We start from the raw sequence: 26,303 nt of genomic DNA on the forward strand, positions 1-26,303 counted from the left end.
AGAGATTTAGAAATAATAATTCTCTATTTATTAGATCAGAGACTCTGTGTCACTTTGAAAAGTATATATTTTGTACAGGAGTGTAGTGGCGCATCATCTAGCTGAGCAGTTATTCTGTGCTGATGAAGTGAAATAACCCAGAAACCAGTGGTACACAGATATTCCTTTGGGCTGAGTGGGGATGCTAAACTCCCTTGTTTGAAAGTATGACACAAATAGTGTCGTATAGCCAGCTGGAGATGATGTTTCCTGGGGCTAAATAACAGTAACAATCATCCTAACCAGGACAACTACATTATGTTGGCAAATAATCTTTACTCTTTCTCTCTCTCTATATATATATATTATACACATGCACACCTCCATATATACACACACACATCCATATATATATATATATATATATATACACACGCACATCCATATATATATATATATATACACACATCCATATATAACCCAATAAAAATGTTTTCATATTAAATCCTTATTTAACTGTATTCTAAATACTGTGGAAGATATTTGTAGAAAATCCCACAAAAGAAATATCTATTTTTCTGAAAGTTAGGAGGAAAGAAAATAAACACATGTGAATTTTCCAAAACTCCTCTCCTGAGTTTCAGAAAAGATTTTCACCAAAAATTCCAATGTAATCAAAATCTACACCATCTGAAACATATTTGTAGTAAACTTCATAAAAAAATATCTATTTTTATGAATGTTGTGAAGAAATAAATTCAGTGGGGCACAATTGTGTAAGTATGCTGCCATATATATATATGTATACTAGGGTGGAGAGTTTTTTGAAGATTTTCGATTTTGTGATGGGGGTAGCATGAAAAAGTTGAGAATGGACATCAAAATAACTGGTGTAAAATCTTAGAACTCTGTGGGAATATCTCCTGTCTCCACAAATGCATCGAAAAATGGAAAAAGTGGTGGAAAAACACCTCTACTCATTTATTAGCTATAAAGTACCTATATCATTGCATCTTCTTCAGGTAGCATTTAAATGACTGTGATGAAATTACTCTAAAATATGGCTTTAACATGTTTTTTCCTGTGGTTTCATCTTCTGCTTCCACAAACACCTTAAAATATGCAAAAATATCGTAAATATTCTAATTTGTTGAATTCAAAAAATTTTTCATGTAGATGTATATTACAGTACATTCCCCATCCCTCCTTGTGGAGGCAGAAGATGAAGTCACAGACTAAAAAACATGTTCAGTCATATTTTAGAGTAATTTCACCACAATCATTTAGAAGCTACCCAAAGAAGATGCAATGAAAACTGTATTTTATAGCTCATAAATAAGTAGAAGCATTTTTCCCTCCTCTTCTTTCATTTTTTGATGCATTAGTGGAGGCAGAAGATATTGTCACAGAGTTCTAAGATTTTACACCAGTTACTTTGCTGTCCATTCACAAATTTTCCACACTACCCCCATCATGAAATTGAAAATCATGAATAAGTGCTCCACCCTAATGTATACTTATGTATGTACACTATAGGAATATGTGATATAATGATATCAAAACAATGTAAAACCTGTTATATTAAAGACAGTGTGCTTGCTCTAGTATATAAGGCTTGGAAACCAAATAACTTTACAATCTGAAGAAGGTTATTAAGCTGAAAGTTTGAAGTAACTGTCAACCCTTTCCTTATTAAATAAAATCAACAACATTGTACAGAAAGACACCGAGTGGTCCTTTAATTTAACGTCTAATTAATTTTATATATTAAAAGAAACACTAATGTACATATATATTTCTGTTGCACATGCATGCACACACATAGGGAGAGAGGTGTGAGAACCAGTGCTTGAGAATGCAAGGAAAAAATCTATGGCAAAAGATTATAACTATTAATGGAAAGTGAGAAAGTAGTTGTGCAGATGAAAATTGTCTCTTTGATGTTTGTGTAAAAGAAAGAATTTAACTTCATTTCACTTTTATAATGTACAGCATTTTTTTTATTAATTCAATCACACACAAATAGACAAAGAGAATTTTAATTTTAGAATAATATGGATTAATTTCTCCCATAAATTAATTTTCATTATAAACAAGAATTTGTTAAAATATAGTTTTGTATTAAGTGATGAATGGGTGCTTTTTTGTGGCTTTTATTACTTACTGCATTGTTGTGATTGGCCCAATTATATATTGTTTTTGCAATCTGCATGGCTCTAGTTGTCATTGAGTGATAAATAGTTATGTGAAATAATCTAGTTTTAGTTTAATGTAACTGAGAAGTAACAAAAGTAACTGAAAACCCTATAGAGGGTAAGTTGAATATTTACAAAGCTGATACATATCAATAAAAATATCTTGGTCTAGGTGAAATATAAGTAAAATATGTGTACAAGGTGGTGTCTTATAGAATAGTGAAAGAAAATAATGTAATAGCTGTTGTAGAGACTCAAAGACATTTTAGTTTGTGTAACTGGAGAATAAGTGAACTGAAAAGTGTTAAAAGAATATAACAATAAAATGTCATCCTAATACATATCAATAAAAAAAATAACCTGGACTAAGTGAATAAATAATTCATCTGTAGACAAAATGAAGTAAGAAAAAAAAGTATTTTATTCTTATCTCATTACAGAATGCTATCAATATTTGAAAACCTCAGAAATTACCACCTATAAAGGCATATTCAGTTTATTGCATAAGAATGTCAATTACTGAGGCTATGCAATTTAGCAGAGTTGACTGTAACAAGATTCAAGACACCAAAAAAAAGCAATAAATTTTCTGGTGAAGTGCAAAGCATAAGAGGTTGCATATTACTATGTATTAATATGCAATTTGCTTCAATTTCAATTTGTTGAAGGTGTCATGTGATAAAAGAGAATTAAGAAAGTAGAAAGTTAATTTCAAGTTTTGTCTGCCAATTCTTTACATGTTGAAAATAAATGAGAAAAACTTTTGATTAAGTATGGAAAACACTCACATGTTTGATATGACTATTGTAATAAATGATTAACAACAGAATGATTTCAATGAAAAGCATTAATATTGGTATTGATGTAAAATTAAAGAAAAAAATATATAAAAACATGAAATGAGAGAAGGATAACTATTGTTTTTTATGTGGAATAAGATTAAGCCATTTTCATATAGGATATCGAAATAGGCTATTTTTATATATTAGTCTATTTCTATAAGTAATCAATGTATGTTAATAACAGAGAAGAAAATAGTTTAGGTGAAAGTAGTAGCATAGAATTAATTAGAGATTAAATGCTACGATTTTTCTCTAAAGTTATTTGTCATGTTTTTATAATTAGTTATTTCAGTGCAGACACACAAGAGAAAATCAAAATTAAAAAGTTGAGATATGAAAAAAAAAAAAAAAGATACAGTAATAAAAATAAACTTTTATATAACTATGCATGGGTTGAAAATAGCCACACATTCTGTAATTTCAACATTTTGAAAAGATTCTAAGCATGATATACATATTTACAGTTACAATATAGAAGTGCAATGGGTGAATGAGTAGTGATTATAAGACTACTAAGTTGTAGGCTAAAATTTAAAGGTTTTGCTCATTAAAATAGAAACTACACTTAATTTACAAACCAAATTTTTAAAAGGTTGCAGCATATTAAACACTATTATCACTTGCTACAACAAAGCATCTCATTTCTTCAAAGCCTCTTCATTAAGTTACACATAGCTTTGTTTAGAAGTCTGAAGTAATGGTAAAACTGTAAACATTAAAAGTAAAGCAGGCTATTGAGGACAACACACACCATTATATATAACACACCTAAAACAGTATTCATATCAAGGACAACACAGTTGTACAGGATTTTGTCTATAATGCATTTGAAGGAAGTGATATTACCAGCCAATTTGAAGTCTATTCAGAATAATCTAGACTGCCTTGTTCCTTTCCTGAAGGTTTTCACCTTCAAATTGACATCAATAAATATTGGTTGTTGAGACATTAAAGGATTTAACTGTTGATCTATAGATTAAAGTTTAAGTACTGCAACAGGTATCATACCCTTGTTTTAAGTCAATGCATATTAAACTACTTGTCTTAGGTTTACTCAAGTCTCAGTAAGTTTATTTCTATGGTAACAAATATACATTTCTGTATATTTCCTTAATGAGTTTGTTTACTATCATTTTGATAGATTATAGTACAGGTATACATCCTTGGAGAGTTTCAGTAAGGCAATAACACTTGTACTAAGCAGAAAAATTTATAAAATTATTTATCATTAACAAATATTGTCTTATTCTCAGTGCATATTTTGTTGTACTTGAGCTTTTTAATGTTGTATGCATTAAACACGTTGACACCTATGCACCTACTAGTTATTTATCTACTTAATAACATAAAAGAAAATAAGTACCACTTCAATTTTAGTTAAGAGATTAGTATAAGGACCTAGTTGTAAAAAGCTCTTGTTTCAACTAACAACCATCATCATCATCGTTTAACGTCCGCTTTCCATGCTAGCATGGGTTGGACGGCCATACCTAAATCTATTAAATTAAATAATATCATGTATGACTAAATTATGTGAAGATTCTGAACATGTAAACAAAGGCATAAACAAACTATTATATTCTTCCCTCTAGTACCAATGTGGTCACAAAATAAAATCACTCTAATATTAAATGACTTGAACAAGGAAGGAAGAATATTCATAAAGCACTATACTGGCCAATATAGACAGCATATAATTTTAAATGTACTTTGTAGGCTGGCATGGGTTGCATAAATTGTAATGATCTAAGTCAGCCTTTATTTGGAGTAACTGCTCTCCCAGACCAATCACTGGATCATGTTTTTGGCTTGGTTTCTATGGCTGGATACCCATTCTAACACGGACAACTTTACAGATTGCACTAGGTGTATTTTATTATGATACCAACACTAGAGAGGCTTTTGTCCTTGACAAGATAAAAGTAAAGGGTTCATTTGATCCTGTGTTTTCTCTATTTGCACCAAAATTAAGTTTACAGAGACTACTGGGAGCATTTTATAGTGGCACCAGCATCAGTGACATTACCTTTAATTGCTCAATGTAATAAAGGGGGTAGAAAAGAATGCAACCGCAGAAAATATCAAAACTATATCAAAATATTTATAACAATTCCTTTTAAATGTTATTCATGGCAACATCTTCAAGGATCTAGTCAATTTCCAGTGTTTGTCATCTTTTACATAGCAGTTAAATCAATTTTTAAGCAACTCCTTATATATCAGAGATAAATGGGAATGAAAGAAGTCCAGAGGCCATAACTAAGTTAAGATCTTATTAGATTTTGATGTTCATCAATGAAACATTTGGTTCAAAGATAAAGAATTACATTATTATTTGGACTGCTTATTTCTCTTCATATAGTGATATCTCTATCATCATCATTGGTTTAACTTGCTTTCGTAGCCTAGCCTGAATTAAGTGATCTGCACACTTTATCTGTTTTACATCAGAATGACAACTTTCTATGGTTTGATCAAATTGCATCAACTAAAAACTTCTTTTACTGGCAATGAATTCTTATTCGAAGAAATTTCTAATTAAGTATGCATCACATATTTCCTTCAAAAATTCATATTAATATGGATTCTCTTGAAAGAAGGCAATAAAATTGTTGGTTTTTTTGCCATCTGAATTCATTTATACATTCGTACAAAAGATAAGACTGTCAAATAATTATATTTTTCATAGATCTGTTGTGCTAGAAATATTACATTTATTGAAAACACCATCCGAGCGTGGCCGTCAGCCAGCCTCGTCTGGCACCTGTGTCGGTGGCACATAAAAAACACCATCCGAGCGTGGCCGTCTGCCAGCCTCGTCTGGCACCTGTGTCGGTGGCACATAAAATCACCCACTACACTCTCGGAGTGGTTGGCGTTAGGAAGGGCATCCAGCTGTAGAAACACTGCCAGATCTGACTGGCCTGGTGCAGCCTTCGGGCTTGCCAGACCCCAGTTGAACCGTCCAACCCATGCTAGCATGGAAAGCGGACGTTAAACGATGATGATGATGAGTCAAATTTCATCACACAGCAAACCATTTTATTCACATCAGCCCTATTATGCATTAACAGTAATAAAATAGAAAATATTAGTTTGGCGCAAGAAGTCAATTCTATTGTTTTTGATAGGGTCTTTTGAAATGTATTAAACTGATTTTTGTTGATACTGACTACTATTGCTTTCTTGAATTCTACTGCTTAATTTTGATTACTATCCATTAGCTTTTTTACAATACTTTCTACCACCTTTGTTATCTGCTGTAATGGAAAGTTTACATCCACAGACTATGCTACTGACAGATTAGCAGGTAGTGAAGAGCAAATAATATATACAGCTACATTCTTAAATGAAGAACAGAACAGGTGAGAATCTAGGCCTTGTCTGTTAGACACAACCAACCTAACTACTATTCAGTTAGCTATTCACTTGCAAGCTTTTATAAGGACAACTGATAATCAACATTCAAAAGCTGTTAATTTTCTTTTGTTCACTGCTTATCTTACAAATCATCTAGATCAATATTTGTTATTTCTCCTTGTTAAGAGTTAACAGATATTTGGGAAACACTACACTACCTTGTAAAACAACTTAATAAAATCAAAAGATCACAATAATGCATTACTCTGTATCACAACAACTTGTACAACAAATACACTGTGCACTAGCAACACTAAACTGTATGACAACTGCACTGCACAGTAGAAACACTGAAGTGTATTACAACTGCACTGTTTACCAAAAATACTTTACTGCACACCACCTCCACCACCACCACCACACTATGCCAATAACACTACATTGTACATTATTGATGTACACCAACTCTACAGTGTATAGCAACTTATCAAAAAATACTTAGAATAAAGTATACTCTAGATTATAAATGTTGTGACCAATTCCAACAAAACTAGAAACTTGACATTTTCATAAGATGGTAAAAATGGCATACAACATAAAAATGGCCTCTATTTTTCATGAAAGTTAAAATATATCTAACTTTTCACCTAATTTCAGCTCATTGTGGTATAGTACAGCCATATGCAAGATATGATCAAGCAAGAATCTGTGGCATAAAATTTAAATGCTCTGTCTACCTTATATGTAGTAGTAAATATGGCATTTTAAATGTAGCCAGGAAGAGAAATTAGAAATCATTGACTATATTAGATTCTAGACATTAAATGGAGTAAGTTTGTTACTTCGAAAGTTTAAGATTACTTAAGAAAAGGTTTAGGATTACTTGGTGTTCAACAGAATTATACTAGAACAAATGAATTGGCTTAGCTCTACCTACAGGTTTTAACCTTTCAGACTTAACTAATTTAGTGATGTGGTGAACGAGGCTCAATCCAAATGAAATTATACTAGACCTTCCAGCAAAGTTTAGCAGAGATTAAAAAAAATGTGGTAACATTAGCTGCAAATTGATCTAAGTGGCTTGTCTAGATTACTACATATGTGGGACATTATAAAACTACTAAGGTATGATTGATTTCTTAAAATACGTGAAACATATATTTTAAAATATAATCTCTGTTAAGTTGGTTTCTGTCTTTTCAGCCATTACTGAGATGTTTTTGGGATCAAATGAATTCGATAGCTTTATTTTAGGTTAAATCCTGTAATACATTTCTTTATGACTTCATATAAATACAGTAGCAATCTTTTGAAGAACACTTACTTTATGGAACTATTCCTGTTTTGAATAATTTTCCTATAATTAATAAAAGATCATAACAGATGCAAAAATTGTTAAATTAATGGAGACTGAGTTATGTCTCCATCCTCAGAAAAATTCTTCCTACAGAAAATAAATCCCTACCCTGACCTTTATATTTATTATTTTTTTATGAATCATCTAACTTATCTATTCCTATAGTAACAATATCCCATATCATTTTATGTATTTTATAACAGAAACGTTCTACATCTTAGACAAAAAACAATTCTTTTTTTAGCTATAGGCATAGGAGTGGCTGTGTGGTAAGTAGCTTGCTTATGAACTACCTGGTTCCGGGTTCAGTCCCACTATGTGACACCTTGGGCAAGTGTCTTCTAGTATAGCCTTGGTCCGACCAAAGCTTTGTGAGTGGATTTGGTAGACTGAAACTGAAAGAAGCCCGTCGTATATATGTATATATATATATATATATATATATATATATATATATATATAATATATATATATATATATATATATATTATAAAATGAGATAGGGGTTGAAAATTCAACCCACCATGGGATAATATATATCCAATATACTGCCAGATAAGGTACCCAACAAGATTAATACATCGGATAGTTGATGTTTTATTGATTTAAGTATGTTTCTCCATTCTCTAATTTTGTAGTGTTATATATATATATATATATATGTGTGTGTGTGTGTGTGTGTGTGTGTGTATGTTAGTGTGTCTGTGTTTGTCCCCCAACATCGCTTGACAACTGATGCTGGTGTGTTTACGTCCCTGTAACTTAGCGGTTCAGCAAAAAGAGACCAATAGAATAAGTACTAGGCTTACAAAGAATAAGTCCTGGGGTCAATTTGCTTGACTAAAGGCGGTACTCCAGCATGGCCACAGTCAAATGACTGAAACAAGTAAAAGAGTATTTAATTTTGTACCTTAATATTCAGGTGCTTTTTTGATCACATTTTGGTAATCTTTATAAAATTATGTGATTTGTTAAAGAAAATGCATTATTGTAAATATAATACCTTTTAGAAGTTAAATGAAATATATACTTTCAGAGAGAACTGTATAATTCTTAAAACAAGAATATAACTTAATGAGTAAATTTGGAAGTGAAGGAAATGAAACTGGTGCTGTGCAAGATTGCAGTATTTCTATTGGTAGTAACCTATTAATGAAGGAATTTATTAGAGGTTACTTTTTACTGCAAGAACACTGCATGAATGCATATAACAGTTACCAACTTTAAATCATTAAATGGTATTTGCTGAGTGAATGACAGGGAGGTCAGCACTTGCATCCATAGACAATGACAGAAGCATACAAAGGACGAGGAAAAAAAAACAACAAAGAATACTCACTCTTAATATGTTGGTTCTAGAAAAATAAATAATTGAGCTACTTTAACAGATTTAAAGAAATGTAATTATATGCAATATCTAACTACACATTACCATTGTGAAGTAGAGGGAAACTTGATTCAGCACCTTAATGTAGAAGTAACTTCTGTTTAGAATTTTTATATAAATAGAATTTATTTCCTTATGAAAAATAATATAATTGAAAGTTATATATAAAAGTTATGTTCTTGACAAAGAAATAATTTTTGAAATATATTTAACTTCAAATTAAGTTTTACTTATCTAACATATATAACAATGGAGAATAGTATATGATTTATATGGATATTGGGCAATAATCTCCATTAATAATAAACTAAATTGAATGATTACATATATGAGTAATCATTGTATGTTAGTATATATAAAACAGTTATTTAGTGAAGATTTACAATTTGGTACTTTTTAAGTTTATATGAGAATTAATTAGGTGTATGATTTAGTACTTGGGAAGAACCAAATACCTTTTGGACAATCTGAAATTTGCAGGAAGAGTTGAAAAAATCTTGAAGACAGAAAGGGTAATATCAATCATAATACTAAAATGTTAATACTTAACAGTTAAACTGACCAACATAAACCTGGATATTTAATTTGATATTTTATTTTGATATGGTATCATGTGGGCAGTACAACACAAAAGCATTTTTGAGGCATTAATGATAACTCTAAACTTTCAAACACTCAAGATTAAGACATAGTAAACAATAAATTTGATCTATATTCAGAGAATAAGGTCATATACAATATAGTCAGGTCATGATGAATGTTGGCCATGTAGTGTTTAGAGAGTACATGCATACCGGGCTAGAAAATAACAATGATTTCAGTCAGTTTATACCAATTAACTTTCCCACAATAGTCATCTGGGATTTTCTTTTAGATATACAAGTTTAAAGAGTAACATTGTATTAGAAGGTAAATATTTTGTTTGAATGGAGAAGGGTCAATGCTCATCAACTTTAGAGGGGTTTTAATTTGAATTTCTGGTTGTCTGTAGGGAAAGAATTCCATAAAACTGTAGTTCCGGTAAGGAATGATTATAAAGTGTTCACTGCAGAGTTTGAAGAGAGCATAAGTTCAGATACAAAAGGGAAGAAATATGGGTGCATCAGAAGGGCTTGAATATAATTGATGTGTAGCTTGTGAGTTCACAAAAGCAGAAGCTGTTGTTGCAACAGAAGAATTAAGATAGAGAGTTCATATAAAATTGGTAGAAAGCAGAGAGATCGAGCTTATTGATTAAGTGATGTGATCATATAACACCCAAAAGTACACTAACTGTTCACATGAAAATATCATTTCAATCCAACAATGTAAAGACATAAGTAAAATACCTTCAGTTAACTATGAACTGTTATAAAAACAGGATAATTCATATTTGTAATATAAGAGAATAAAGTAATGATGGATATGAAATAGATGGTAAAAGATAGCTAATACTAAAGGTTAATAGTAACTAGATCAAGAGGCAGGCAGTATTGTATGTTATTAAAACCTTATGTAAATTTTATATAAAAGCTAACTGCATATAAGAGGGGCTTAATTAGAATTAGTAAAGGTAGAGAAGTTATGTCATTTTATATTTATGGTCTTAATATTTATTTTCCCTTGTTAGCATAAGTGGGCCACGCCTGTGTCAATTGCAGTTATTGCTTCTGCATATATTGGTTGATGCTTTTCATGCTCAGTATTCTTCAAGCTCACTTGTTCATTACTTTTCATGCAAGATAACGTTCACACCTAATGAATTAAACCTGATTTATTCTTTTTCAGCCTCTGAAGATCTTTCACCTTCAATACTTATGTTTCACTACTAAGCATCATCATACTCTTTCCAGAGTTTGAGACAAACTTTCTTTTGTTTAGAGGTAAATAAAATCTCTTTATTTCCAAAAGCTCATTGAACTTCTTAAAGAGTAGCAACAATTTTGATCATTGTGGCCAGATCTCATGAAGGTGGTCTGCTAGACAACATAGCATAGGACTGACACAGTCAATAATATACCATACTACACTCCTTCTAACCTTTGCCAACGTGAAGAAATGAATGCAAAAACAAAGTTACATTATGATGAATTAATCAGCTTTCTAATTATCTCATAAAATTACTATATATAAAACCAAAGAATGGTTAATCATATTAGCTTAGAGAAAAACGCAAAAGATAAAGTGGTTTCATTAATACTCATCAAATGAGCATTAGCAATGTAAATTGAATGAAAAATGAATTACAGACTTAGTTTAGGAGGACTTCTATTGCACTTATTAATAGTGATATACAAGGTACTTACAAGAAAACCTTTCAAAAAAAAAGTGACAAATTATTAGTTTATCCTACAGAACAAAGGGACAGCTAATCGAGTTGGATATCATTAATATCATAGATGGAGTTGCTTCTAATATAGAGTTGAATTAGATGATATACTTCAGATGCTGGTGTTGCAGTTCTTTATTTTTCAATTTCTTAATATTGATTCCATTTGGGTTTCAATAAAATAGCCAGATTTATATTAGCATATTGCTCACATATCTGGGTTGATGCTGTTACCACATCCAAGAAAAAGTCATTCAGATGCTTCTTTCTCTCTTTGCTACCTGGTTTATGGTTACCTTAACAACTGCTTCTAAGAGCTATCAAGCTGCATACCACTTCCAGTTGCACATGATTCACTTGTCTCATTTCTTCTCATTATCATCCCTGAGTTTCAACATTTAAATCCTACACTAAATCATTTTTACAATCATTCCATCTAAAACTGCAGCCCTTTGGAATTCTCTCCCTTGTTGAATTTTTCTCTTGAGACATTCACAACATATCCAGAAACTCAAAATAAACAGCAACACTATTGATCTCATCAGCCTGGGGCTGTATCCAAAAGGCATAATCACTGCTCCTTCTTTGACTGATCAATAAAACAATACATAAAATGGTGTGTGTCCTTAAAAAATTTATTAAATTTGCAAAAATTAAAGTTTTAAATGAAGTATATGTTGTTATTAAATTTAGACTTTGAAACTATCTTAAGGAAAGATGACGTCAGGGCTCAAGGAAGTAAATTTCTGAAAGAATAGATACATTCTATGTTCTTTTTAATGTCACTGGCAATGTAAAATTAAAAGTGTGGCAAATAAATGAAGATTGCTAGACTAATAAACCAGCTTGTAACAAAAAAGGTTAGAGTAAAGAAATTTAGTTTTTGTTGTTTCTTACTCTGTGCATATACTCAGTATTAAAAGAAGTGGTTGATCATTTGTACAAAATGTTTCCTAGTGGGAAAGTGAGAAAACCGAAGAGCTGTTTTAAGATCCATTTTGTATCTTCACTATTGAAACATATAATTCTTATATACCTTGCTTAGAATGAAATATTCTACATGCTCACAAGCTGGATGTATTCATAGTAAATATTACTAGTTATCAACAATAAAGAAATATTTGAAGATAGAAACCAGTATATATGATTATTAGAACTCTGATGTAAAGATTGAATAAAATTTATGGCAACAAGTAAGTTTAACAATAAACTATTGATTTATTAAGCAAATTATAAATAGACAAATGATTTTTACAAGTAGGGGAAAGTGTTTTAAACATATTTCAATGAAATATAAAAATATTTATAGATAGATATGACCAGTGTAACAAGAAATAGGGACTCTCTAAAAAGAGACACTATCTTACAAACAGGATATTGTTGATAACCTATTAGAGAAGAATTAATAAAAAATAATTCTTAAAGTAAACCAAGTATCACTAACAACAGATTTTATCAGTAATTCAAAATAAAAAATAATTATGAAATACTATTACCATTAAAATATAGAAGAAAATAAATCCTTCAAGGAATGTATTGCTTTGAATGCAATTTTATTGTATACCAAGTTGTAAACAGATGTTTCTCAACAAATAACAAAGTAAAGTTCCTATATTTAAGCAAGCAAAACAGAAAAGGGACAAACCTTTACAGACATTCATCTCTACTCATAATAATATCAGAATTTAATCTAAATATCTGAAGAAAGGAAACGGAGTAAATTTGTTTCATGGGTCCTCCAAATATTGATGGCTGAGATAGTTGATATGATTTCTGATAAATTTATATTAGTGTCGGTTAATATTTAAAAGAAATCTATGAAAGGAGTTATTACAAAGGGTGGTTCCAGAGAAAGGAGTGGATAAAAGTTAGAACGATAGAAGATAGGCTGATAAGATTTCTTAAGTGGGGATAATACATAACAAACACATTCAAAGGAAATATCAATGGCAGTATTTCTAGAAGGGTGATAGCAATGAGGAGCCACATTTGTCCAGGGAAAGAAATGAAGGCATTTTTTGATTGGGTACTAAACTGAAATCAATTTCTTGTTAATATACTTATTTATAAATCTGTTTTATTTATAAGATACTTCCAAAACAATGAAAAAACTTACAAGCTCACATTACATGCTTATTTTCACTTGAGTTTTACTGTATATTCATTTTCTCTCAACCTCAATTTATATTACTTTTTCCAAATGTTAGCATGTGGATAAATATTAAAAAATTTGCAAGAGAATAAGGCTTTCCTAATAGCTCTAGATTCACTATAAAATAGGATTGTAAGCTTTATTTAAATATCTTGTGAAGAAAAAAAAAAAGAAAAAAGAAAACTAAGACAAGATTTCAATTAATTGTCAAATGACTGACTATATTGAATCTCAATGTTTTTTCAGTCAACATTTATCATGTCAATATATCAATTATGTACTTAACAAAGAAGGCCTTTAATTTAACATCTTTATCAATGAAGAAAAGAATATTTAACTATAGCACATATGATATCAGATTTGATGCCACTGGCAGAAATTTAGACCTACATTGATTTCCATATAGAATAATCAGGATTTGTATGGGAACACTACAGTACTTATACTTAAAATACCATTACTAATTTTATTAATGCAACAATCCCTAAATATGATCATCTAATTCAATTATCTTAAAAATGACTTCAATTTTTGATAGGAAATAATGTTGCTTTTTTATACTTAACTCATTTTATTAAATATAAGAAGAAAAGTAAAGCAGGTAATAAAATTAATTTTACTGTTTTCAGAACACCTATCTATCTCATGCTAACATGGAAAAAATGGATGTGAAATATATTTTGAAAAAAACAACTGAATATTGTTAAAAAGATATGAAAAATGTGTCTCATGTTATAAATAGAAATGCCCCTTACCTTGCTATTAGCTAGAAGAAACCCAATACCATCCATGCACACCTGGAGTAGCCCTCCTTGTCCAGACCTGAGATCTTGTACAGGAAATTCACCACCAATGTCAGGTCCTGAAATTTAATGAAATGATTTTCTAGTTTATTTAATGAAATGATTTTCTAGTCTATTTTTTTTATTCCTATGTTCAAACTGAAAAAAAAAAAAAAAATCTGTTGTTCAATTCCATTTGCTTGCAATTTTCATATAACTTTGTTTTAAACCACAGGAGCTTTGTCAGTGTAAATTTTGTGAACCAATGTTATAAGAATTTGTAGCAGCTATATTTCAGTAGCTGGAAGATAAGGTAATGAGTTCTTGAAGAATCTTTGGTCAAAAATGAAAATTAGTTGAATTGATTCTCATATCAAGCTGCTAAAGCTCCTATGGGTTATCAACAGGGTCTATTTTCACAGTTCCAATTAAACAGCACAACCCATGCCAGCATAGAGAATGGACATTAGAAGATTATGATGATAACAGTATGTAAATCAATCAATCATTATCGTCATCATTTAACCTCTGTTTTCCATGCTGGCATGGGTTGGATGGTTTGACTGAAAACTAGTAAGCTGGGGAGCTGCACTGGGATTCCAATCTGATTTGGCATGATTTCTACAGCTGGATGCCCTTCCTAATGCCAAAGTACATATTTATTCATAAGCATATAAAAGTAGTGTTGGGAGAAAAAATATATATATAATATCTGTCTCATAACAGCAAATTTATTTTATCAAATAAACATTTAAAATTGTTATGTTATGGAGTATATTCAGTGCATTTATATTGATATCAGCACTAGCGAGGTGACCATGTAAATTGTAAGGCAAAGATACATCCACCTTCTCCACCACCTTACTATCACCATGCTGGCTCAACAGAAACCAAGTTGTGCTCCACATCACGTTTTTACATGTATTTTGCACTTACAATTTATATTGGCTTTGCAAGAAAGTAATTTTGTTTTTTGCAAATAGATAGAGTTACAATATTATTTAATGACTTTTGTCAATGTTATGACTTTTTCCCTTTTAACATTTTAGAAGAAAATTGCACGTAAATAAATACAATATTTTTTAATGACTTTTGTCAATGTTATGACTTTTTCCCTTTTAACATTTTAGAAGAAAATTGCACGTAATTTTATTTACAGTTGTTAGTTCAGTGTCAATTTTCACATGGAGTGCAAAAACGAACATTTTTGCCATATTTTGCTTTTTTATTTCCATAAAGGCAAAAAGCTGCTGAGTTTATGGTGTTAATTGCTTAACAGAACGCACATGTCAGAAATGGTTTAAAAAATTCTGTTCTGGAGATTTTTCACTCAAAGATGACCAACGTTTTGGTCGATCTATTGAAGTTGATGATGACTGAACCAAAGCCATAATGGAATCTGATTGTCATATAACTGTGCCAGAAATTGCAGAGAGGTTAAATGTATCACACACAACAACTGAAAATCACTTAAAATGTTTTGGACTCATTAAGAAGCTTGATATTTAGGTCCCACATAAATTGGAAGAGACTCACTAAACACAATCAATATTTGTGATATGCAATGAAATTGACATTTTTTTAAAATGAATCATCACTGGTGATGAAAAATGGATTGTCTATAATAACATCAATCGGAAATGATCATGATCGAAGTATAATGAACCAGCACAAACCATATTGAAAGCTGAATTGCATCAAAAAAAGGTCATGCTGTCAATTTGGTGCGATTACAAAGGTGTTGTGTATTTTGAACTGCTTCCAAGGAACCAAACAATTCAGATGTTTACTGTTAACAACTAATGAAACCGGAAGAAGCAATCAAAGAAAAACGGCCAGAATTGGCAAATCGTAAAGGAACCGTGTTCTACCATGACAATGCTAGACCACACACATCTTTGCTAACTTGTGAAAAATTATTGGAGCTTGGTTGGGAAGTGATGTCACATCAACCATATGAGCCTGACCCTGCATCATCAGATTACCATTTATTTCAAAGTTTGCAAAATACTTTCAATGGTGAAACTTTCAATAATGATGATGACTTGAAATTGCACTTGCTTCAGTTTTTGGCTGATAAGAACCAGAAGTTCTATGAGCGCAGATTCATGAAGTTGTCAGAAAATAGCAAAAGGTCATCAAACAAAATGGAAAATACCTAATTGATTAAAGTTCATCCTTTGTATGAAAACAAATGACTTTTATTTTACACTAAGAAACCGAAATTACTTTCTTGCCAACCCAATATTATATTGCGCACAACTCATCTTCTGTTTATAACTGAGAGAATACTCTTATATGGATTTCGTTTAATTACATAACTGATCAACAATGACATGTAATTACATATATGTGTGTGATCTTGGATTTATGTACATGTGGGTACACACAGGGATACAAAGGTTTCAATGGACTACTACAGTACAGGCCTTGTACATATATCACACATGCAAGTAATGTACATACAGTTCAATACAATTGTAACAATCAAAGATATTCTACTCACTTTACCAACACATTTGTGTATACTTTGCCAATACATGTGTATATTTTTAATGCCTATTGGATAACTTGTACCACTTATGATAGACATTTGATATTAGCAGCAACAAACAGGACATCATCATTATTTTATGGTCGTTTTCCTATACTAGCCATGGGTTGGAGGGTCTGACAGGATCTAATGAGCCACAGGATAGTGTTAAGCTCTAGTGTCAGTTTTGGCATGGTTGCTATTGTTAGATGCCCTTCCTATCACCAACCACTTTACAGTGGTTTCTGGGTGATGTTTTTGTGCCAATGACTCTAGTGAGATTGCCAAGTAACTTGTAAGACAATAAATGGATAGGAAAAAGCCACCTTGATTGATTGGAGGAGTGTATTTGAGAGGAGGGGTGGTGGCTTTAAGCAGGTGTTAAGAGGTTAAAATATGATAATGGGACAAGCACAAGTGTTTTACTATAGAGGAGATATATAGCTACCCTGCACTATATAAAGGTGGGCTAGAGTAGTTGGAAAGAAGGTGAAGATAGTAGTGATGAGATACCAGAGCAAACTTTCAAGCTACAAGAAGGTGAGAGAATATGAACAGTGGATTGAGGGGTTGGGGAGAAGTTGGGTAATTTCATAAGAGTGTGAGAGGAAAGTAACAGATGGTTAGAGATGGGGGAAAGAAGTGAATATATTGAGTGTCTTCATGCAATCTTTTAGGCTCTGAGCACATGGCTTGGTGGTTACATGCTATTCAACTGACAAATGGGGCCCTAACAGATGCTACAATTCCAGATCAGTAGACCTGGCAACAATAATGGCTAAGAGGTAGTTCAATGCTCCTCAAAACTCTGGAACTCCCAAACTAGAGTCCCACTACCAGATGCAAGGGCTTATAAGGTTATATCACAACTAAAATATTGTATTTTTTGCCAACATTTTGAGGAGCTTAGCTGTTGTCTCATTTGAAACCTGTGCATAAAAGAGCATAAAAATACCAATAGTGTTTGCTACATTTCTCATTAAACACATACACACTTTTTTGTAGCATTATTTTTGAAAATTAGAAAAAGATGAATAAGTAGAATTTATTAAACTGAACATCTTTAACGTGAGTTGAACCTACCTGGAACTTTACCATTATTTCGAGCGGCAGCCTTGTCCATAGTTTCTTTTACACAAAAATACAGTTCCCGGCACTGATATTAGAAAACAACTATATAAGTATTTTTAAATCACAGCTGAATATTGTGGAATATATTTACATTATATTCATAGGGTAATATAACAATTATACCAAATATTTTGCACAACCAGTGTAGATGCTGAAATGTTTTAATTAATTTGACATATCTGAAAATGTGTCTCATTACTGCTAGATGTTTGAAACAAAACATGTAGCAGTAAAATGTGATAGAAATAGAGATCAAAATATATTAAAGTAGTTTTTTCATGAGTTTCAATGTATAATATCTGTATCTCCGTAGAAACATAAAAAAATCTCAGTAGGTTTTTGTATTTATTTTTATTTTTCTCATAATTTCTTTATTGTAGAAGTAAGAAGTTGTAATATTCATAACTCTCCAAAAGCATTTGTGGTTTAAGTGAACTGCATCTCTTGAAAATTGAAACCAGTCAATGTCAATTCTTAAGGAGTTTACCTTTTGTTCTACAGCCATATCTATGATATAAATATTGTGATTTCTTCTTATATCTTTCCACTACCATATTGGGGATTCTTTACATAGACATGAAGTCACTACTTTGTAGTGTAGTTGATGCAGCCAACTCCAATATATCACTGATCCTTATTTTATTGACTTTAGAAAGACAAAGTCAACCTTGAAAAATTTAAACTTAGATGAAACTATGAATACTCTGGTGCTGTTATGTATCTATCAATCCACTGCATTGATAATAGTTTCTAAGGGGCCAGAAAATTTGAAGAAGTGATGAAGATGATCTCTTGCCCACTATTTGACTGGTAAATAAGAGTTACAATTCTTTCTGCTCTAATGCCTAAGAAAAATAATACAGTATGTCATCTATTTTATTAATTTTATGAGTTGAATTATAGTTAAAGAGTTTTTTTTCCATCAAGTGCTTTTAATCAATCCTTATATTTGTTACATTTGTGGTATATATAAAAATAAAGAAAACTATTTACTGTTAAGTCTTACCTTTTTAGTATAGAACTGATTAAGATGTACGCGTTCACCATATTTTCGCCAGAGACATAAAACTTTGGTTTTTGGGCAATAAGTCATGTTGACCAGCTTCTCATACCACCATCGATCACATATTGCTCCTGTAACACTGCGTAGGATAATGCAGTCATCGCATACCTATAATAGAACATGAGACATTTAACTGAATTAAATAGTTTACATAGCTAACATTTCAAACAACAAATCAAAGTAAATTTATGGCAGATTGAATTAAAAAGTTTAATAACAAGAAATAAAATAAAATATATAATTTCTATCAGAAACAAGTCTGGATACCTTTCTGCTCTTAGACATTAAGTAATATTGTAGAAGATACAGATTGTATTGAATCCTTATTGCAGTTTTTCTAGCTTCCTTATACTGATTTTTAAGTATTTTTAAGGGATGAAGTGGTGCGAGCTAATATGAAAGATGCTGCATTTCACAGAGGAGATGACAAAATAGCACATGGATTGGTGATACATGGTGCCACAGAAGACTCTTCCACCATCAGTAACATTTACTCTAGTTCAAAGGTAGTATCTAAAGGCTGCAATATTTGTACCCTGTCAAGTCTATATTTACTTCCCCCATCTACTTATTACTGAAGCCCCTTCTTAAGCCATTTCCTTATCCCTCATAACCTTCTGCCTCTCTCTCATCTTCCCAATAGCTGTTATTACTGCATCATCCTCATTACTTTGTGCACTTGCCTTTCAGTAGACCTATCTACAGGAGATTGTATAGGTCACTGTTTCTTCCCTACCATCCAATGCACTCCAACTTCATCATGTTCTATTGCCAGCTAGCACTCTCTATTCTCTGGCCAACCACTATTGCATCTCTCACATACTCTCAGTTTTATCTCATCAGCATCTCTACTTTAATCGGTCTCAGTTATTGCCTGCCCTGCTTCCACATGCTGTAACCTTATCTTATTTCCCATCTCTACCTGTTAATTACTACTCCCTCAATCACCTCTGCATATCCCTGCCTTCTTCCTATCATAATCTTATTTTTTCCACTCCTATCAGTTCTGTTGTCACTGTTCTTTCTCTCCAGTCATTTTTTCCAGTTACTTGTACAGAGTAGGTCTTCATTTATTGAATACTCTCTATACCTACATTTATTCTCCTATCCTTACTTATACCCATTTCTGACATTATTGTCCTCCTTTCCAAATTCACATTAACTGTGAACAAAGCCCCTCCACCACCTATGGTTCACACTGTTAAGTAGCTGCTTTCTATCTGGTGTTTCAATGGGACTCCACATAATGGTTACAGCACAACATACAGGTCGTCCATCGACTTACAACCTATCCGGCTTACAACTGATCAAAGTGCCAGCTCCCAGCAGCAATAATAAATAGTCCAGTTGAAATCTAATGGGTTTAATTTCTCAGAAATTAAGCTGTCTATGGATGATGTCAGCTAACAAACACTTCCCCTAGGTTTGGTTATTGATCACCACTGTTTTGGATGACTATCCTGTCACGGAGACATTGAGGCAACCTTGAATTCGTTTATAAGACAATTGCTTGAGACTCTGAAATTTTTGACGAATGCCAGTATAATAGTATAATGCAGAATGCTGTGTGTGAGTTTTACCTGAAAATGTACCTTAAGAATGTAAAAATATAAAACAAAGCTATGTAGGCCTATAGGCTGACTTACAACCAGTCAGTTGGAACCAATTGTGGTTGTAAGTCAACGACGACCTGTACTACTTAAAACCTTACCCAACTTAAAACAAAGAAAGAAGTAGATCACATAAGGAATTTAAAAATTAATAAAATACTCTGAAGATTTATGAGAAATCTTTTGTCTTTTGTGCTATTCAAATTTCAAGATGGCATTTTTCTTGTAGTTATTAAATTTATTGTGTTCATCAAAATTTGCTGGAAAAATTGAATGGAAGATAATTGACATTATTATATCACTGTATTTCATTGAAACAAAGCCAGATCATAATGTGTTTCTATATCATATATGGCTTACCTCCATAAACAACATATCCCCTGTATTGTCACTGCCCCAATGTACAGTGAATGACTGTTTCTGCATGAGTCTGCTGCCCATGGGTTTCAGATCAATATCATTGCCATTCTGGAATTAAAATAGAAAAGTTAATTTTATAACCGTGAAATGTTTAAATTATATTTGAAATTTACAACAAAATTATGAAGTCATGAATAACTGATGCCAAATGAAGCGAAAAATTCAAATCCTCTACTTTCTGAATAGCTCTTAATCTATATATACCTGGATGACACAACAGCTATTGTTTCAAATTTAAATATTCACAAGTATTAGTTCTCATCATAACCAAGATTGTCACCTCTCTTTCTACAATGCATGTTAATACAGTTAAACTTTTTCTGATTTTAGAAACCAAGCAAGCTTTTTATTCTTAATCTTACACTCTCAATCACTTCTTTCTCCCTTTTGACAACTTATTAATGGTATCTGATGAACTGTTAGAATCTGAAAATAATACTTCAAGGAGATATCCTTTTCCCTCCTTTATTTATAAATGGCATTTTTCAGTAACATTGCAAGATTTTGAGAAGCACATTTCAGATAAAAGATTTTGATCTTGGTTGCAGGAAGCTCTTTAAATGTGTCTAAAATGAAGACATCCCAGTTAAGCTGCCCATCTTAGCTAGGATGTCCTCATGTGGACTCTGTCCACCTCTCATCTTTTAGAGAGAAAATTTCCTGTTAGACTATTCTATTACAACTTTTGTTAATGGGTTTACCTTTGGTTTACATTCTATCGACTCTGGTGTACCTCAAGATTCAGGGTGTCACTTTTTCTGACATATATTGACCAATTTGCTGTTACTTTTAATGGCATACTCCATTGCATATGACTACACTCTACATACAAAGAAATAAATCATGCCTAATCTGCATGACATTTATAAACAAATTCAAAAAGCATACTTCAATGGGGACATGGTAACCTAGTCTTGTTTATGAGTATAAAAACACAAATCTAAAAAAAAACAAGTAAACAGTTTTGTGCACTACCCTACACAAGCACGTAGACAAAACACAAGAAAAGTTCTCAAATAGGAACAGATGCTTAGCTTTATAATCCCTGGTGATCTTCTGTATTTAAAATTAAGACTATATCACAAACAAGGCTTCTGCAAAACTAAAATCACTTATCACTGATCAGTTGCTGACCCTCTATAAGGTTTAAGTATGACCTACATTAGAGTACTGCTTAAATACCTGGGATAGTGCTATTGCTGCACATATACAAACATCCTACATCACATTCAAAATATGATGATTCAGCCACTTGGTAAAGATTCACTCACCAAAAACCTACAAACACTGTTTCACAGACACAGCATTCCTTCTCTCAACCTTTCTTCTGCCTTTTCATTGGTTTTAGTCTTTTGAAAGAGCTAGATGCATATCACCTATACACTGCCTCACCAAATTCAACTGCCTCGCTTCTCTTCATAATAGTTATCTCAAGTTCTCAAGCTCAAGTACCATGTCTCACTCCTCAGATTCTGTACCAAACACTGCCCAATGGTTCCTTTCAATCCTTTGCAATTTCTGTATTTTTCTGACAGGTACTGATAATATTCAAACTGAACATTAGTAACATTGATTTTACTAGAGTAGGAGAGCTTAAAAGAGTAAAGTTCTTTCTTCTCTGACTAAAAAAAAAAGGGATAACTAACTAGAGCTGTGGATATATGCAACTGTATTCTCCACCCCAACCAATATAGGAATTTTTTCTAACTACAGCACCGTAATTCTTCTCTTTGACATTATCATTACATAATTAAATTCCTTCAACCTTACCTATTTAAAACACCAGAAAACTAGATTATTTGAGATCTACTGATCTATGCAATACATATTTACTTTTAAGCTAAGAACTATGTTGAAATTATGGTTTCTTAATACAAGAGCATAGCCTTGGTCAACTCCTTTAAAAGAGTTTGGGAAAAGAACTAATCACCTGTTCTGAGCCTTTCTATTAGATCTACTCAAGCAGAGCTAAGATAGTCTGTTCAGCAACAAAAACAATAGTTCTTAGCATTTCGACATGTTTTGAATAGCATTATTTCAAATCTTAATCTTAACTCTTGCTCTAAATAGTTTTTGACCTTTCCTCTATCTTAAATATCCATTACTACATTGTACTGATCTCATATATGGTTTGATAACTTCTTTTGATTACTGGCACCCAAAATCATACTCATCAATTAATAAAATCCACTTTACTGAAAATATTCAATATCTGGACCATTGTTGATTTGTATTCTTTCTCTACTTCATCACAGTTAAGAAAATCAACCTTTCTGCTTTTCACTACCTACACTAGTTCTTCAAACCAATTGGTGAAACAAAGTTAGTTTTGAAGGAGACATTAAATAACCAACAATAAATACTTTTAAAATGAATGTTACTTTATGCAAAGTTATTACTGTGAGAATATTCAGTTGACATCTTTTATTAGAGTTTATTAAAGGGTAAAATGTGGAGAATTCCCAAATTTTGAAAACTTACCAATTTATTAACTTCATCTAAAAGGTTATTGACATCTTGACTGTATTGGAGGCCAATGTGAGATTTACCAAGCAATCGTCTAATTTTTTTCTTGATTTCTGGTTTCTTTACATCCATCATTACCATAAACCCAATATGATTATATAACATATCAGACAATAATTTATCTTCATCATGTTCTAAACGTTTTTTTTCTGAATCTCCAAGTGAATTGTACCTGAAGGAAAAAATGGTAACTTTAATATATTCAGTAAGGAAAAAAAAACTACATAAAAGAAAAAAACCTTATATAAAAGAATATGAATATAAAGGTATACTAAAATATAAAATAACAGCATAACAGAACTATCATAATTTCGCATCATTTAACAATAACCTTAATCTTGATTCAACTATGTTATTCAAGATCTCAATTGTTACTTAGCAGTATCTTTCCTTAGGAATTATTCATTAATTTCTATCACATATTCATATCAGTGCCATTATATTCATATATCAACTAAAAGTTCAACAATTTTGCTATCTTGTGCCTGTGAACTTAACTGTACAATCCACTTGCAATCCACCAAGCAAAAATAATAGTGTGAGCAATCTAAACGTCATGGACCAGATAATGGTTCAGGAACTTGACTTATCTCACAGATGTTGATTGATATTAATGATGCAGTAGAATCAGGAATAAAAAGTGGCAGAAGCTCAAGAAATTGTTGTCTTTACAAATAATAAAAATGTTTCCTAACAACAGTCAGATGACAAACATTTGTCATGAATGTGAAGTATTATGGTAGTGAGGCATGAACATAAAGTACTGACTATCAATGGAACTGAAGGGAATAAGTGAATTGAAGTCAGATATAGACATAACTGAGTGGTTGAATCAATAATGCTTTGCAATCTTCAGAAGTATTAACCACAACTGTCATATGAGGAAAACTCAGAGAGAAATAATCAAGAACTAATAATAGTTGAATTTAAAGGAAAAGATCATCAAAGAAGATAAAGAGAATTTGCTAGAGCCAAATGTCACATAAGTGATCTAGCCTAGAAGAGAAATAAAATGTGAATGGCAAGAGGAAGCAAAAGTAGCTACATACCTTTCCATCATTTCACCTGGTCCTTGATCCATGCCAATAATATCTCTTTCCTGGGCAACCGCATCTAAAAACATATCCTCCCAAAATTGCATTGAATCCCATAAACGACTGCGTTCTTTACCTACAAGATATCAGAATAGAAAAGTGATAGACTTGTATTCCATAAATTCATCATTGTAATTAAGCATATATGTGCCAAGGGACGACAAACTTGTTATTGATAACTACAATGCAAGGATTGGAATTAATCATAGCCTGATAGATTAAGAAAAGTGAATTTGAACAGTTTCCAATTGCTCTAATTTTGGCAAAGCAGGACTTGATTATTCCCATACTTACACTTCATACCCATTGAGAAAGGAACCTAAATTTACATGAGATCTAAAAATTGGTACTTGACTTTGTACTTGTGTGCTCTCATGATATGCAATATGCATACAAAGTGTATGCACTGAATGTTGCAGAATGCTCAACAGTCTATCATATGGTTAGAGCAAAGTTTGAATTTGTTAGACATAAGTGTTTTGGAGATGGTAGGAGTCTGAATTCCATTGATGTACACCATCATAAAGTAGAAGTTGTGTATGAACTGAAGGTAAAATTGGACAGGCTGGAATTAAATAGTAGATGTAAGGGTTTTGAAGATAAGACTTCTGATGTCTATAGCAAATATATTAGGTTATAAGAAATAAAGAAACCAGGACTTGTTTGATAATAGCATTAATTTGAAGCAATACTCAAAGTAAAAAAAAAAAAAAAATCCACAATGTACATTGCTTGTTAAGCTCTTACAAGATAATCTTACCAATTAAGCCTTCAAAAAGATATGTTTTCCCTGTCTCTGGACTAGGTAGTGGGGATGTATTAATCATCTTTCCATCATGATAACGAAATCCAGCACTTAAATTACTTTTAGTACTCCAGATACTTGATGATCGACTACGTCTGTGGTAGTTCACCATCTGCAATAGCAGTATAAGCAATATCATCACACAATTAACAATAGAAACAAATGGAGAAAAGTAATACAATACATCAACCTAATTCAAGAGAGCATATATAGTCAGTAGATACAAAACCAAAGGAGATGATGTATATTCTAAATGATCTATCTTAAAAAAGTTACTGTATCATTCATTTAACATCTTGATTTTCTATAGCAGCATCATTTGTTTACTCTAAGAATTTGAAGAAATACTGAATATACAATAAAGCTAATCTATAGTATTTAAATGCTTCTTCATTGGAGAAATTCTTTCCAATTAGAAAGGTTTTGCTTGGTAAAAATGAAACCAACATCTTTTGTGCAATAGAGTAATTTAACTATAGGCATAAGAGGCAATAGATGTCGTGTGCAAGAGAGACGAATATGCTGGTATGGTCATGTGACACGTATGGTTGAAGACAGCTGTGTAAACAAGCGCCAATCCCTAACTGTGGAGGGAACCTGTGGTAGAAGTAGACCCAGGAAGACATGGGATGAGGTGGTGAAGCATAGTCTCCAAACTTTGGGCCTCACAGAGAAAATGATTAGTGACCTTTGGTGATATGCTGTGCTTGAGAAGAAGAACCATCAAACCAAGTAAAACCACAGTTGTGGCAGATACCG

At 31.9% G+C, this 26,303-nt stretch overlaps 1 protein-coding gene across 15 annotated transcripts in view; it reads right to left on the bottom strand.

Annotated features, from left to right (window-relative positions):
- Nucleotides 1-26,303, bottom strand: part of LOC115209646 (MAP kinase-activating death domain protein) — a 185,654-nt gene that overhangs the window by 47,464 nt on the left and 111,887 nt on the right. For 12 of the 15 annotated variants that reach the window (XR_004998265.1, XR_004998263.1, XM_036501146.1 and 9 more), the window contains 7 exons: nt 25,500-25,656; nt 24,695-24,815; nt 23,601-23,817; nt 21,060-21,167; nt 19,033-19,197; nt 17,979-18,051; nt 14,336-14,442 (listed from right to left, as the gene is read on the bottom strand). Coding sequence is in view for 12 of the 15 variants with exons in the window: in XM_036501146.1 (XP_036357039.1) it covers nt 14,336-14,442; nt 17,979-18,051; nt 19,033-19,197; nt 21,060-21,167; nt 23,601-23,817; nt 24,695-24,815; nt 25,500-25,656 (948 nt within the window). In the remaining 3 variants the exon portion in view is untranslated. Of the gene's footprint in view, nt 1-9,072; nt 9,089-14,335; nt 14,443-17,978; nt 18,052-19,032; nt 19,198-21,059; nt 21,168-23,600; nt 23,818-24,694; nt 24,816-25,499; nt 25,657-26,303 lie in introns of all 15 variants that reach the window. The other 3 variants (XR_004998264.1, XM_036501152.1, XM_036501153.1) reach the window with 1 other exon arrangement.

The sequence above is a fragment of the Octopus sinensis genome, linkage group LG3 (assembly GCF_006345805.1).
Source record: "Octopus sinensis linkage group LG3, ASM634580v1, whole genome shotgun sequence".
Taxonomy (NCBI): Eukaryota; Metazoa; Mollusca; class Cephalopoda; order Octopoda; family Octopodidae; genus Octopus; species Octopus sinensis.